General features: G+C 45.9%; 1 protein-coding gene and 1 gene segment (V, D, J or C); both read right to left on the minus strand.

The window, feature by feature from the left end:
* The window catches only part of LOC144578430 (T cell receptor beta constant 1-like), a 48,588-nt gene that overhangs the window by 16,144 nt on the left and 16,143 nt on the right, over positions 1–16,301 (minus strand).
* PRSS2 (serine protease 2) lies at positions 1,938–5,503 on the minus strand. Its single transcript, XM_009002942.6, has 5 exons — positions 5,451–5,503; positions 4,270–4,426; positions 2,959–3,212; positions 2,428–2,564; positions 1,938–2,140 (listed from the first exon to the last, which is right to left on the minus strand). Exons 1-5 carry the CDS (start codon positions 5,488–5,490, stop codon positions 1,988–1,990), a joined length of 741 nt encoding a protein of 246 aa, XP_009001190.3. The 5' UTR covers positions 5,491–5,503; the 3' UTR covers positions 1,938–1,987.

Below are 16,301 nucleotides of genomic sequence, written 5' to 3' on the forward strand. Positions count from 1 at the left end.
ATATTCAGACGAGGCATTGACATTGTGGTAAGAAAGGGAAAAAAAGGTATCTATTTTCCTGTCTATCTGTTTGGATGTATATTTCCACAAGCAGACAAATTCAAGGCTGTAAGGTAGACTAGGGTCTGCATTTGGATTCCATACAAACAAAATCCACGTTGAACAAAGTGACATTTGTACACAGTGACTTTCTGTGTGACCTGTGTGCATCTATCCATCATGTGTGAGCCCTGAGCCCTGTTTTCCTCTGAAGATAATGAGTGGTAGCCATGTCCTCACACAAACCACACATCTGGAGCCCCGATGGTCCTCTCAAGGTAACTGATCTTACACACTTACTGTTTACCAAACAAGTGCCTGGTGCTTGGGTGTGTTCTGCGGCCTGTGGCCTGCAGTCCCCTGTGTTTGCCAGGCATACTGTGCTCCACGCAGAGGTTTTACTCTACATATCACTGCAATTCGCGTGCTGCTCCGTGGACACTTGGAGGCCTGTGCTCTCTTCCCTGTAACTGGAATTGTGCTCTGAACCCATATGTCTTTCTTGGCTGCGCCTGGCCCTTGGTACCAGCTCCCAGGGGTGTCTACAACCACTTGGGACAGAAGGTGAAAGTGGGATTCCAGAGAGAAGCTTGCTTGGATCTTCGGTGACAAGCTTGGATGAGCCATGGCCCCAACATGGGCTCTGCTCAGAATTGGCAGGAGGCTTCAGCAGTGCCACAGGTGCCATGGGTCCTGTCTCCTCCCTCTGCTGCATCCAGTGAGTGCAAGCAAGCTGACATGTGGCCAGAGTGGCTGGATGGTGTCACAGCCCTCAGGTGTCTTTCCTTCCACCTCTTTTTTGAGATGGAGTCTTGCTCTGTTGCCAGGCTGGAGTGCAGTGGCGCGATCTCTGATTGCTACAACCTCTGCCTCCAGGGTTCAAGCAATTCTCCTGCCTCAACCTCCTGGGTATCTGGGATTTCAGGCACACACCACCACACCCAGCTAAGTTTTGTATTTTTAGTAGAGATGAGGTTTCACCATGTTGGGCAGGATGTTCTCAATCTCTTGACCTGGTGATCTGCCTGCCTTGGCCTTCCAAAGTGTTGGGAATGCAGGTGTGAGCCACTGTGCCTCCTACCTTTTTAAAGAGTCCCAAATAATTCACTTGAAGTGTCTCTAAGGGAAGCACGTTTTACAAAAATGAATCCTTCTTCAGTTAATTGATCGAATGGGTGAATCCAGGCCCTCTCTACTTTCTTTCCCTGGCTAGAGTGGGGAGCTGGTGATAGCTGTGGGATTCACTGCGGTGTCCTAACCCCAAAGGCAAAGAAGACAAAAATGCAGCGTGCAGAGCTGGGCTTAATTCCCAAGTCGCAGTCTGGCTCCCACTGCAGTAGGGGGAACATCTCTCTAGCCTCCTCACAGAGATGGAACTAGGAAATTGAGGGAAGAATTGGGGCCAGGGAGATTTACTTGAGTCTGATTTTGCAGGTGAATAAGAAGGGAGGGCTTGGTTGAGGGTTTGGTGCCGACATTCCTGGGAGAGGCACGTCATCACCATCAGCATTTGTCATTACTGTATTTTAAGCAGTAAGATTCAGCTGGTCAGATTTTTGGGGTTGCCTCGAGGATGCTGACACATTTTCTGTTCTGTGATTGTTCTGAAGGCAGAATAGCTCATGCTGCTGTGAGAAGCCCAAGTTAAAATCAATCCCCCACAAAAGACCACCTTTCTGAAACACACTTTCCTCTAGAAATCAGCCCCCCTTTTCCCCAAGTTTCTTATTACTTTTAGATTCCATCTCTTTGTATGTGCTAATCTAGTGTACCATGGAACGTATTTTGGGAGCTGAGGGCTGTATTTATCTTTAAGGGGGACAGCCCCATCTGACCTCAGATTGGAGGATACTTTCTAGTGTGAAGGAGCACGAGGGAACAGGCACAGACACAGTCAGTGACAGCAGGGTCACTTTATTGCTACAGGGACTGCAGAGGACCAGGGGCTTCAGCTGTTGGCAGCGATGGTTTCGTTAATCCAGTCCACATAGTTGCAGACCTTGGTGTAGACTCCAGGCCTGTTCTTCTGGGCACAGCCATAGCCCCAGGAGACAACTCCTTGGAGTTGTCCATTGCAGACCACAGGGCCACCAGAGTCACCCTGGGGAGAAGAGACAAGTTGTATGAAGAGAGAGCTGGAGGAGGAATATAGTCACATTCACTCTGAACCTTAAAAGACCCCTTTCCAGCCAGCTCGTCCTTCTCACGATGGCCATTCTCTGTTCTCCCTAAGTACATAACATGCACCCCTAAGGGAGCCTTCCTCACTTCTTCATAGTGGCACTGCAGGGAGCCTCCTTAGCCCTGCCACCTTGGGAGTTCAAATCTCCTTCCTGGGTGGGGCCTGGGTATCAGTGGGAACCTCAGCATGGGAAGGGGTCAAATCACCTGGCAGGAATCCTTTCCTCCCTCGAGGAAGCCCACACAGATCATGTTTTCAGTAATCTTTCCAGGGTAGGAGGCTTCACACTGAGCCTGGCTCAGCACAGGAGCGTCCAGGCACTGCAGCACGTCTGGGTAGTCGGCTGTGAAGACCAGGAAGAGATCGAGGAAAGCAGAAATGTGGGTCAAGCCAGAGAAGGAGACAGGAATCTAGGAGGGAACCCTGAGGGCTGCCTCCGGGGAGGACTCCAAAAACGTTAAGTCCTGGCAAGAGACTCTGGCTTTTAGTTCCCAGAATCATTGTTGAACCCCTCCCAAGAGGTGATCACAGCAAGTTCTCTATTTTCCTGTCTTTTCATTTTAGGAGCCAAGTCCTTGAGACCTTGCATCTCTCTGGTACCCAGTGCAAAGCCTGTGTGTAATGAGCACAAGTGATGTGTCTGAATCCCAGAGGCAAAGGATTCGAGTTAAGGAGCACACTTGGTTCTGGAAAGTGTGAGGATGGAGGGAAGGAGAAGGACAGAGAGTCGCACTCACCTCCAGAGCTCGCAGTGTTGCCCCAGCCAGAGATGAGGCACTGGGTGCCAGCGGCTACACAGGCGGTGGGCAGAGAGATGGTGGACACTCGGGCATTGATGACAGCAGGTGAGGAGAGCTTGATCAGCATGATGTCGTTGTCCAGAGTCCAGCTGTTGTATTTGGGGTGGCGGATGATCTTGGCTGAGTTGATGAACTGCTCATTCCCCTCCTGGACTTCGATGTTGTACTCTCCCAGTCTCACTTGGATGCGGCTGATGGGCAGGGCAGGCGTGGTAAGGACCTTCTCTCACTGCCAGGGCACTCACCCCCCCTTCCCCAGGGTCCTCAAGCTCCCTGCTCATGGAAAGCTCTGGAGGCAGGGAGGGGGTGGGGTGTGTGGCCATATCACATGTGCAGTAGAGGGACATGGGTCAGTGTAGGTGTGAGACCCAAGATCTTTCTGCTTCAGAGGTTGGTGGTGATGGAGTAGGGAGGAGGCAAAGGGATCCCACCAGAGGCTGCTTCTCAACCCGCCTTCCTAGCCTCTTCCCCACAACCTCCACAGGCACTAGCACTGTGGCCACCAGGAGCTCCTTGAAGTTTTTCCAGCATTCTTCACCCCATGCCTTTGCTAAGTGTGCACAGCACCTGTTCCTCCCTCCCTTCTCGGTCTGGTGAGCACCACCCCTTTGTTTAATCTACTCCAGTGGTAGCCGAAGCAACAGCATCTCTTGGGAACTTGTTTAGAAATGTAAATTCTTGGTCCTTACCCACACCTACTGATCAGAACCTTGGAGCTGGGACCCAGTGGTGTGTGCCTTAACAAGCCTGCAGGTGGTTTTGATGCATACTCAGGTTTGAGAGTTCTTGGTGCAGGCAGTGGGTCTCAGCTCTCTGTCTACACTCTACAGTTATAGAGGCAGAATGTTAAACACACACTGATATTTGCATCCTCTTCCTGAAGGTTGAGTTAATTGCCCTGGGATAGGACACAGACATCAGTATTTTTAAAAATACTTGGGTGGCTTTAATGTGTAGCTAACCAGCAAAAGGTACTTGCCTCCTTTTCTTACTAGCTCTTACCACCCCGAGATCATCCCTGCCTGTTTTTATGACCATAGCCCTCGCTGTTTCACAAATTTGCCTGGGTGTGAGAGGTTCCTGTCTTGTGTTCACTCTCTGTTCAGGAGAGTCAGCTGCTGTCAGCAAGTTTCCTTCTCCATCACCTCTCCCATCCATCTTACGCAACCTCAGTGCTCCCCTGGGCTGAGTCCAAGCTCTCCCAGGGGGCCTGGCTGGGAGTTTTGCAGTCAGGGGCCCCACACTTACGACTTATAGCAGTGAGCTGCTGACACCACCCACTGATCGCTGATGAGGGAGCCACCGCAGAAGTGGTAGCCCGAGTTCAGGGACACCTGGTAGGGGACAGAATTCTCGCAGGGATAGCCCCCAACGATCTTGTCATCATCGTCAAAGGGGAAAGCAACTGGAGTGGAGATGGGAAGGGAGAGACCAAGTCAGTAGCATGTTAGGATGTCACTCCCAGCCTGTGGGTGCTTCCAGCTAATTAGAAATCCTTAACAAGCACAGTGAGGCTGGGCAAGGGAGGAAGCACTGCTGCCCCCTCATGAGCATCACAGGATGTGGCTCCCAAGTCTCTGTGTCTTCAGTGTACACAGCTAGGTACCTTGCGGAGGCTCAGATCTCTCCTGGGGTCACCAGGCTGAGGACACAAGGAATGTCCTCACAATGCTTCCGGTGGGATAGGAGTTAGGATGTGGTTGCCTCACCCACTGAGTGCTTCTCGGTTATTCATCACCTGTGTACTCCCCCTGGCTATTTGAGCCCCAGATTGTCAGGATATTTTGGCCAAACTAGGAAACCCTCTGGTTGTGTAGACGTGGCCATGACCAGCTTCCCCCACAACTCAAATCTCCGCAGTGAAGGCAGAGTTGAGGGCAGTTCCCAGGCTCACTTCAGCAGAACAAAGGTAGATCTTGTTATGGGCCAATAGAACAGCAATTCTAAACCTTGGCTGCATGCCTGGAAATGTTAAAAATCATCTGGGAAGCTTAAAAGCCCAGGACACAGGCTGCACCCCAGACAAATGAAGTTAGAATTTCTAGAGTTGAGTCTCTGGCATGAGTAATTTTCAACCTCCCCAGGTATATTCAAGGTTATGAGTAGCTATAGAGGTGCTATTCTGGTGCCGTGGGAGCCAAGCCTGAAGGCTGAAGCCTGCTGTTTCATTTCCTTGGCCAGCCCCACCTGGTCTTCCTTCCCAGCTTCTCCAGCCACAGCTTGGATACGGATGAACGGCAGTGTGGGAGTAAAATCAGGGAGAAGGTGAAACAGGTGAGGCTTAAAGAGAGTCCAGGGAAGGAGAGATGCCAGATGGAGGAAATAGAATATCAGAGCATAGTCAAAATAGGAGAGGTGGCAAGAATGGTAGGGAACCTGTCTGCCAGGAAAGGGGGTGGGTGGGTCCTGAGGCAGGGCGTGAAACTCACCAGCAGCTCCCACAAAGGCAAGGATCAGGAGTGGATTCATGGTGATAGAATGTGACTGACCGGTGGTGGAGGGCCGTCTTTATACCTGCCGAGGATCGGGAGAGGAGGTGTCTGTGAGGTGAGAGTCACCACTCCTCCCAGCACAAACACACCTGCAGCTTTCCCCTTCTCAGGATCTTGCATAAGCTTGGCTATGTTTGGCCACTCTGTGGGTTTGTGATTCACAGGTGATAAGGAATCTTGCCTTCTGAGGGCCGAGAGGGAGACCAGCTGTTTCCTGGAAGGATACTGGGATGGGGAAGACAGGAGAATCCAAGCCCTGGATCACACAGCTGGGCTTTGTTAGGGAGAGGAGATGAAAATTAGGAGGGAGAATGGCCTGGCTGTTTAGGAATATTTTTAACTATTGGGGATTTATTTAATGTACTTTAAGGAAGGGCAAGTGCTGGTGGCAAGCTTGGCTTTTCAGTGTCCTGGAGCCCCCATGAGAGGAGCGAAGTCTTATCTAAGGCTCATTCCTGTGAATATAAAGATGCTTCTCTCCAGTCACTGTGCAGGAAGGGCAAATCCAAGGTTTTGGGGAATGAGAATTCTAACACTGAGGGGTAAGAAGGGAGACACAGCATTCCATAGGATTCTGGACTTCCAGATGGCTCTCCTTCCTACAGAGGCTTAAGGATGGGGAGTGTTTAAAAGAAGGAGGGGACACAGTTTAGGTAGGAGCTTACTCAGTGCACCTGGAGGGTGGAAAACCAATGGTGCACTCCTCCCCTTCTTCAATGTGAAGACATTTGTCTTTCTCATGTGCATCCTGTCATGGGTTCTCTTTATGCAGCATCACGGTTGCCCTGGCAGCCTGCACTCAGGGTGATGCAAGCTGACCCACCTGCTCAGGGCTGACAGCCTGAACCCAAATGACATGCCCCAAATCGAATGTCAGAGTTTGGACCGTGGTAAATCTGGGTTATGATCTGATTTGAGAATCAGCAGGATGTAGAGATTTTAGCACATGGTAAACGAGTCACATATTGAGTTCAATAACAAAGACGTGGAGGGGTGGGTCTAGGATTTTCCATTTTAGATACAGTGAGATTATGCTGGGCTCAGTGCGAAGTGCATCTTCCCAGAGAATATCCTGATTTGGGCCCTACCAAGGCTACTAAGACACAGTCGTGTGATTGACTGAGGCACATCCTGGCAGAGCAGTGTGGAGATGCATATGCTGTCTGCACTCGAGTCTAATGATGTAAGGAAAGGAAGAGCTTCCTTATGAGGGTGCTTTCCCTCCTCAGCAACTCTGAGCTCAGGTTGGTGATGGGCAGGAGTGAGCAAAGTTCATGATTGAATTTTTTGAAAGGTAAAAGAAGCAGGGATGTTCTGGAGATGGTGAACAAAGTGAGAAAAGCTCAGAAACTTGGTGGTGGAATTAGACATGGCCGGGGGCTAAAGGGAGGAAGTAAATGGAAACCAGAGGGAATTGAGAAAATGCCAAAGTGGGGCCCATGGAGTTGGGAGGACACAGACTTCAGGTTCAGCTCCTGGCATGACCGCCAAGCCAGGAGACCCACTGCTCAGAGATCCCCTCTACACCCAGTACCCTCTCTAATCACTAATGGGCTCATACCCAACTCTGCTATACTTAGATGGTGCATGATGCCTGACAGCTTTATAAGAGTTTTCACATAAGCAACAGTGGTACATTGCTTTTTATTTATACTGAGTTTCACAGTTTAACTTCCCACAAACATGCTAATTGTGATTTGTGCAGAGCAAAATTATTTCCATTTATAGAGGAAGAGACTGAGATTCAGAAGGGTTCTGTCTCACCCAAGGACACAGATCTTGGCAGAGCTGACCATAGGCCAACAGAAGCTATGGAGAGTGTTGTGAAGTGTGAGAATTGCTGCAAGTGAAATCAAAGATTTATTGAGGATCAAGGCAGAGGTCTCCAGAGGACAAACTGTACATTTTTTTTTATTTTGCTTTTTTTTTTTTTTGAGACGGAGTTTCGCTCTTGTTACGCAGGCTGGAGTGCAATGGCGCGATCTCGGCTCACCGCAACCTCCGCCTCCTGGGTTCAGGCACTTCTCCTGCCTCAACCTCTGGAGTAGCTGGGATTACAGGGACGCGCCACCATGCCCAGCTAATTTTTTTTTGTATTTTTAGTAGAAATGGGGTTTCACCATGTTGACCAGGATGGTCTCGATCTGTTGACCTCGTGATCCACCTGCCTCGGCCTCCCAAAGTGTTGGGATTACAGGCGTGAGCCACCGCGCCCGGCCCGCTTTTTTTTTTTAGACAGAGTCTTGCTTTGTCACCAGGCACCAGGCTAGAATGCAGTGGCGTGATCTTGGCTCACTGCAACCTCCGCCTCCCGGATTCAAGCAATTCTCCTGCCTCAGCCTCCCTGGTAGCTGGGACTACAGGTGCACATCACCACGCCCAGCTAATTTTTTTGTATTTTTAGTAGAGACGGTGTTTCACTATGTTGACCAGGATGGTCTCGATCTCTTGACCTTGTGATCTGCCCGCCTCAGCCCCCCAAAGTGCTGGGATTACAGGCTTGAGCCACCGTGCCCGGCCCAAACTGTGCATTTGATTCCTTCCTGGTGCTTTTCTTCCTGGCAGAAATAGATGATTGAATTAACCTTTCTCCTGGCACCTTGTTTCAGAGCCTCACCTTGACACAGTTCCAGACCCATTCAGGCCATGACTGTCATGTAAATGCCACACCTCTGCTTGTGGATAACTGGCCAAGCCTGAGGTAGCTAGGTCTTGGAGCATTGTTAATAGGTTTTTTTTCCTGTGTTGTCCCAATACATATTGTTTTGTTTTGTCCCCTTGTCATGGGGTCTTTACAGAACTCCTGCCTTAGGGGATAAGGAGAGACTCTTGCTCTAGCAACTGTAGATACCAGTGTGCACTGGACAGGGAGGTGATCCTTGGTAGAAGATGGAAAACTGCTTTGGAAAAGGGGATTTTTTTTTTTTTAAATGAAGTCTCGCTTTGTTGCCCAGGCTGGAGTGCAGTAGCCTAATCTTGGCTCACTGCAACCTCCACCTCCTGGGTTCAAGCAATTCTCCTGCCTCAGCCTCCTGGGTAGCTGTGATTAATGGCATGCGCCACCACGCCTGGCTAATTTTTGTACTTTTAGTAGAGATGGGGTTTCACCATATTGGTCAGGCTGGTCTTGAACTCCTGACCTCGTGATCCTCCTGTCTTGGCCTCCCAAAGTGCTGGGATTGTAGGCATGAGCCACTGCACCTGGCTGGGAAAAGATGATTTTTGGATCAGTGCTTGTGGCTTTGATCCTCTGTCTGAAGGGGAACACTCAAGAATATGAGAATTTTCTGTATATAGAGCTTGAAGACTAGCCTTCTCCAGTATTTTACACTCTTCCTGTAACTATCGCAGTATAGTCTGAGGTCAACTTCCTTCAAAAAGTAATGACCTTACAGACAAAGAAGATAGCTACAGGTAGAGACTGTTACCGTATATTCTAGACTCAGAGTGTAGGCTAAGTTCAGATCCAGCTGCCCAAGCTCAATTTGGAGGACATGCCATTCTGGGTACTGTTCATTCTGAACTATAGATTTGGTGGTCTACTCCCCCAAGACATCTTTCTGGCTTATATTTAGTGCAGAGCATACAAACCACTGTTCTTCAATTATGATAACAGTGAATCATTTCTGTGTGGTTATTATATATGATATAACTTACTATACATCATATAACTTACTATACAGCTTGTAACTCACGTAAGTTAAGAATGTTTCATTTTTATCATCACAATCACCACTGAGATTGTCCATTTTACACATGATCAAATGAGCTTTCTGTAGCTGAAGTGACTTGCTCAAGGCCACACAGCCAGTAGGTTGTAAAGATGGGATGTAAGTATGGTGGTCCGACTCTAGGGCATGCTTGCTCGGCCATAGGGCATTCTGCTTCCCCTCCTCTGAGTTGATCCTTGGTGCAGCCTCACTGAGAAGGTAGGCAGCAGATATTGTTCTCTCCTTTTTACAGATGAAAAATCTAAAGTTCAGAGGTCAAGTGACTTCTCCAGGGTCACTCGGCTAAGGAAAGCAGAGATCATGCTAGAACCTTCCCTATTCAGACAAAGTTCATTCCCCTTCATTTTGCTACATAGTTGAGTCTTTCAGACCTCCTAGTAGTCTGAAAAGTGTTAGATTCCAAATTACTTTAAAAAAAAAAATACTTTCTTCTCCAAATCCCACCAGATCTTTCTCCTAAACTCTAATTCAACTCCTCCGTGGGCTCCAGTATTCTTTATCATTCTCTAACTGGATTGTCAGATTCTAGGCTGTTTTCCCCATGAACTTCCAGCTCCTCTCCTCATCCGTTATATTTTTTTCTACGCTACTTAGAAATTTCCCCCATGGCACAATTTCTCTTTATCCAATAAAGAATTGTTTTTATTACTGTCTCATCCCAGGAATCACTGAATCTGGAGTGTGAACGGAGTGCTCTGTGTGATTCAGAAAAGTCTGACTTGTAAGATAGAGGCATAGAGTATAAGTGGGTCAAGACTGACCAGCTAAAGGGAGTAGCGCAGTCCTCTGTGCCTGCCTCCCGCCCCTCCTCTTTCCTGCCTCCCACCCATCCTCCTGCCTGCCCAGCTGCTCCCCACCTTGAATCCATGGAATACATGCAAGTTTTATGCCCAGAGCAAAGTTTATAGTTCTGTTTATTCTTCAGGCTTCCGTATATCAGTAAATGGGGACGCATCTAGCACTTGAAACAAAACCTAAATTATTTTAAGGATAGATTGATTGCTGTAATATAATGGTGAGTCTTTCTGTTCACATTTCAGCTACTACTTGACCACTCTCCCTTGTTTGGCCTATTAGAGCTGCTTAAGTGAGTCCAGGCTCCCTTAGACAGGAAGCAGAAGAAAGCCAGGACAGAGTGTAGGAGAAACACACATGCAGGCTCTTATTATTATAACATCTAGGATCTGTTTCATGATACTCAGAGTTTAATATATGATGTGTGTATTTATTTTTCCAAATTGTACTAGCTCTAGACTGAGGCTCACAAGCTAGGTTTCGTGATAAATCCAGTCAACTGGTTTCCTTCTACTCATTTAGCTTATAAAACGTCTAGACTGTGTCATCCATTTGGAAGGCAGCCAACGGGTCAGTCATTTCCTCAAGATCATTTTGCCCAGGAGGACCTTCAAAAGGCTCCCAAGGCTCAGAACTGAGTGCTCCATCCACACAGGAACCAACACAATTCCAGTGGAGAACCTTCCACACCAGAGCCACTGCATTTGAGCAGGTTCTGCACTTTTCCTCTCTCTGGAACCTGTATCATCTGCTCCATTTCCCAGTCTTGGGTAAGGCAGCAGAGTGGGGTTGGCATATGTAATATGTGCCTTTCTATTCAAATGTGAAGCTTGTTATCCACAGCCCTCCTTCAGTGCTGTAAAACGCTGGAACTTATTCCTCCTATCTAGCTGTAATTTTATGTCCTTTAATCTTTTCTTATCCTTTCCCCCAACTAAAGCATACATTTAAAACAAGAATAAGAAATACAAAGTTTGAAGTGCTCATTCCTTTCCTGTTAGAATAATCTAGTTAATTTTTTATGGGCTTTGATTATCTAAACTCAAATGCCTTTGTAGAGTTTTCCTCCAGGGAAATCCACAGCAGGTGTATAAATTTTCCTCTTTTTTTCATATTTATTGACACACAAATATTTACTGAGTTCTTCCAGTGATATTCCAGGGGTTGTTCCAAGCTATTTGGAAGCAGCAATGAAGAAGATGGAAAAGGTTCTTGTTTTCAGGGCATTTGCGTGCGCATGTGGATGCATTTACGCACATGTGAGGAGGTATAGAAATGGGATGCACGTACACTGTTTTCAGTAAATGATGAGTACACATTACTAAAATAGGATAAAGTGATATATAATATCAGATGACTGCTGAAGTGCTGTTATGTAGGGTGATCAGGAAGGGTCTCTTTGGGGAGGTGGCATTTAAGTTAACACCTTAGTAAAAAGGAACCAGCCATTTGCAGGTAGAGTTAGGGGGGCTTTCATAACTTTCTTCTGAGTCTATAACAGAAAGAATTCAACACACACAGCCAATTGCTATTTAAAATTACATAATCCTGCCATCTAGCCTATGGATATATACCTTGTCATGGGTTTTGATTGTATGAAGGATGGTCATCAGTATATTGAACTATTCTTATTAAAGTTAATGTAAAATATTTTTGACATGAAATGGCATTAATGAAATATTGTTGGGTTAAGGGAATAAATTCTAAAACTATGTATTGTATGATCTAATTTTATTAATTGAGTGATTTTGACTTTTTTTATTTTGATATGCATATTTTATAATACCATGAATTTTTTATGTAATTAAAATAGCTAAAAGAAAAGCAATTGTAATAATAAAATTTTCTGAGAGAGGGCCATACTTATTCTTGAGGAAGGAATTGATAGTGGTAAATACATTTTTACAGTGAGAAATACATTTAGGTAGCAACTACATTATTTGATTATTTTGTCTCTGTGCTTTTTATACAGATAATTGCATCGCTTTCTTATTTAAAAAACCTTCATTAAAAAGCTTGCTATTATTCTTATTTTCTATAGAGAAATTAAGGTGTAGAGAAATTGTGTAACTTGTTAAGGTTACACCTAGAGTTAAAGCAGAAGAACCAAGTTTTAGACTTAGGTTTCTCTCTTGACAAAGTTCAAGTTCCTAGCCACAGTGCTTTACTGCTTTTAAAGAGACTATTTTGTAACATGGGAAGGTGCTTTATAATCCAAGGTTTTGCTACAGGTAAATTTGTCAACTTCATATGGTAATGGGAGCATGAGGCAGGAAGGTAAGCTAACACCGTAGCCGTGAGGTAAAACGGGTATACGTATACATTCCTGTGACCTGGAGAATTAGTGCACATGGAAAGTGGAGAAGGCCCATGGGACCTTACATGAACCAGGAACTAGATAGGAATCACTCCTTTATAAAGCTAGGTACACAAAGAGCCACACTGTTAGTGAGAGGACGAGCTAGAAAACTAATTGTAGAAGCAGTTAACAAAGTCTGATCTTGGCTTTGGGTGAAGGATTTAAGCTCGTTTTCTCTGAATAGTCATGGTCACTGAACAGTCAGCCCATTGGGGTTTGAGACAGACATTCTATGACCAAGAAGATGTATACTGAGATTTATAAAATAAAATAATATTAGGTCTGTAGCACCCCAATTTCTTGACAGAGGTGAGCATGAATATTTCCTAGAAAACCCACTTTCATTCCAGTATTTAAAGAATTCTGAAAGATGAATTTATATCAAATTACACAATACACAAGGAAATAAACCACCCTGAATGAGAGCCAGCAGACTACTGAAAACCAGATGTAAAAAGGCATCAAATGCTGGCATTATCAGATAAAAATTCCCAATAGATGCTTAATATACTTATAAAAAGAAAATAATTTTAAAATACACAAGGAACAAGATGAATAGCCTCTTATATTTGTAAATGACCCAAATGGATTTTCTAGAAATAACAATTATATAATTTAGATGAACAAAGTCAGTTGAATTAGAGGCTTATTGGAATTGAGGTGTGAATTAGTAAACTAAACAGTAGTTTTAAAGAAATTACCCAGATTGCATCACAGAGAAGCAAAAAGAAGAAAAATATGACTGAATAGGGAAAGAGACTAGGTGATAGTGTGAAAGAAAGTGAACACAAGCTATGGCTACGCTTCTGGCCATCCTTCAATAAAATGTGGTCAACAATCAGGTAAACTCATTTAAGGTTTGGCCCTGAGGGGATTTCCCTTCACTATCATCTTTCGTAACCATACTTGTGTTAGACTGTAATGATCCTTCCAGGGTAACATGAATACCCATCTAAAAAATGAGCCCATGTTTCTCAATTGTGAATATGGAATTTCCATAAAACTGTGGGTGTGGTTTGAAGATAAGAGGAGAAAAGTATGAATTATTTCCGTGAGATTCTGAGGTGTGCTCTTGAAATTGAATTGTGCCTTCTTCCAGCTGTGCTTAAGTATGGTCTTAATGATATATTTTCCATTTATTAACAGAGAGAATTCTCTGGGCACAGCCAGCTTTACAGTTTTGCAGATCAGATACCTTGTTCTGAATGCCATTATGAAGCATTCATTACAGAGCCAGTAGCAACTTTTCAAAAGAAGAATGGTTGTTGTCAGGTAAAAGTATGGCTTTACACCAAAACTCTGCACCTGTCTGCTGGGCAGTTTGCCTGGTGGCCTTGGACGAACTCAGTTCTCCCCCATTTCTTGCTTGTAGTTCTCAAGAATAACTATAGAATGTGCTGGGAATGTAACATCCTGAGATAAGGAGGAACTGGCCAGAACAGCCTGGGCTCTGTTCCAGTCCCGCCTAGAAATATGATGTCCTTCAATGCTTTGCCAAATACGTCAAGTTGCTCTAGGATATAAAACCCAGCGTTGCTGCTCTCTGGGGGGTCCCTCCGTGGCAGTGCAGGTAGGGAAGGCACAGTTAAGATTTCATCCACACTGGGCAGCCTTACTGAGCCTCGTGGGACTGGCTTTGGCTTTCCTTGAATCTTTGGCATCTGTTTTCCCTTGTTGCCTCTATGTAAGTAATAAGCACTCTGTGTAGTTTGTGTGTGAGAGCGATCTTTCTCTCTGGAATCTGGAAAGCAGCAAAAGTACAGCCCAAGATGCAATGGTCTGAAGTTGCAAATCAAGGCACAGTGAACTTATTCCACCCTGCCTTGTGGTTCTCTTACTGGGGAATGCCAGGAGCTCCATAGAGCATCCCTATCTACTGTAGGTTCTTTAAGAACAACTGGGTCTGCTTAGTCTATGGCTCAAGCAGCAGGAAGCTTTTATCATGGGCTTGTTCTGCCACAATACCCTCTCTTGCACTGACCCCAGCTTTACGGATTACATACTAAATAGAATAGAGTAGCACAATCAAATGCAGCATATCCAAAGTTCAATTCAAAGTCCAAAGAGGACTAAGCATTGCACCTCTTCCTTTGTGGTAGATGACCTAAGGCACAGCAGCTTACTTCTCACATTAGAGGAGATATTTCAACATGCCCCAAACCTGCGGACCACTCCCAAACTCACCATTGTAGAAGTTTCCTGAACTTTGAAGATTTTATATTGACTTGGGATGCATGTGTCATATCGAGGCATCTAGAAGACTTTATAATTCCTATTCTCTGAGAACAACCAGCTGTCATCAATGTAATGTACCAGGTTTGTTTCAAGATGACTAAAGTTCTTCCAAAATACATTATGATCAAACACCAGCTAAATAGAGTCTTGAGATAAAACAGTTAAAGGCTGTGACTGACCCTGCCACTTGAAGAAAACTGTATCTGATTGTTTTTGTTGGGTATTTCTGAGCATTCTTCTGGAAGAAATTTTACCCTCAACTTTCCAGAAGCCACTCTTCCTGCCTGTGGACAGAACTCTGCAGCTAGTCTTAGAGATGCTCTCCTCATCCGCTGTCTACCCATTCATACCCATGCTCACCCACAAGCACAGAAACAGCTGTGTCTGCCCAAGAGCTGTGGTTTCCTCCCTCCGTCCCACCTCAGCAGGGCCCTCAGGCTCACGAGAGGGGAGCTGGGTAGGAGGGAGCTAAGGTTCCTGCTCAGATCTTTGATCTGTGCCCAGCACTGTGTCTCCAGCACTGCAGAAGTATATGCCGCTGTCTTCGGGACTCATGTTGCTCACATTCAGAGTCAAGAATGTTAGATTTGGGCGGCTAATGGGAAACTTGTCTTTGGCAAATCCTTTCTCATATGTGGCCTCAGAGCCCTGATTTGCAGTTGCAATCAGTGTCATGCTCTGTCCGGGGAGCTGATGGTACCAGAACATCAAGGTGACTTGGCTATCCACATGACACTGGATTGTCATGGAGGTTTCACGTTGACAGATACCCCTGCTTGGCTTTTGAGAGACGACAGCACCGAACACAGAACCTAGTTCCAGAGAGGTATTCATGGGAGTCGACAAGCTTGGGGTTAGACGTCTCCCTAGGCAGGAAGGTCTCCTTTATCTTTCCAGTACCACCTCAGCTCCCAAAGGACCCCAGGGCACTGCCTCCTTTTTGTTGTGCCAAGAATTACTCTGTTTTGGTCCTTTACTCAAACATAACCCCTTCATTTTCTGTCTGGTGGATTCAGACTCTCTAGAGAGAAAGTCTTTTCACTCCTCTGCCCAGTGTTACCGTTAATCCCAGACTCCTCACAAAACAAGGCTCATACCTCATCCCAGGAGAAGGAGCAGGAGAGTCAGCATCTTAAAGTGATGGCCTCTTCCCTAAGAAAAGGCACTAAGAAGTCAAACTCAAGTTCATCTTTCCTTCCCACAACATAGTTCCTTCCTGCTCTGTTCTCCTCCTCTAACAGGTGGTTGAGTTTCTGCAGGGTGTGAAAATATCAGTCTTTCCCCCTAGTGGAATCGTGTGGTTCTTCACTTAGGATGAGTCTTCATGCACAAGCATCGCAGCAGGCACTGGCCACTCACCATGGTTCTCCCATCCCTTGTCCATCCATCATTACCGAACACCGGTCTGTGCCACTGTCTAGGTATAGAGCAAAGAGTGGGGTGCAGAATTGACTTCAAAGAACTAAAGGTAACACTTTAGAATATAAGGGAACCTCATAACAGTGTCTTAACTGTCTGCTGGGTCTTCATGATTGTCCCAAACTGAACTCATTCTTTTCCCAACACATACACAGACCAATAAACAGGCTCTTATTCCTCAATTCTCCTGCCCCAACAAGTGGCATCCCCACTTTTCTTCCACTTTAGGCTCAAGAATTCCATAAGCCT

This window comes from Callithrix jacchus, chromosome 11, assembly GCF_049354715.1.
Source record: "Callithrix jacchus isolate 240 chromosome 11, calJac240_pri, whole genome shotgun sequence".
Classification (NCBI taxonomy): domain Eukaryota; kingdom Metazoa; phylum Chordata; class Mammalia; order Primates; family Cebidae; genus Callithrix; species Callithrix jacchus.

What these genes read in the sequence shown, in the direction of transcription:
- PRSS2 (XM_009002942.6), bottom strand. Translation starts at nt 5,490, where the DNA reads ATGAATCCACTCCTGATCCTTGCCTTTGTGGGAGCTGCTG. An exon ending in GCAGCTCACTGCTATAAGTC is followed by an intron (nt 3,213 to 4,269) that starts GTAAGTGTGGGG and finishes CCTGCCCATCAG; the next exon opens with CCGCATCCAAGTGAGACTGG. An exon ending in GAGGAAAGGATTCCTGCCAG is followed by an intron (nt 2,141 to 2,427) that starts GTGATTTGACCC and finishes TCTTCTCCCCAG; the next exon opens with GGTGACTCTGGTGGCCCTGT.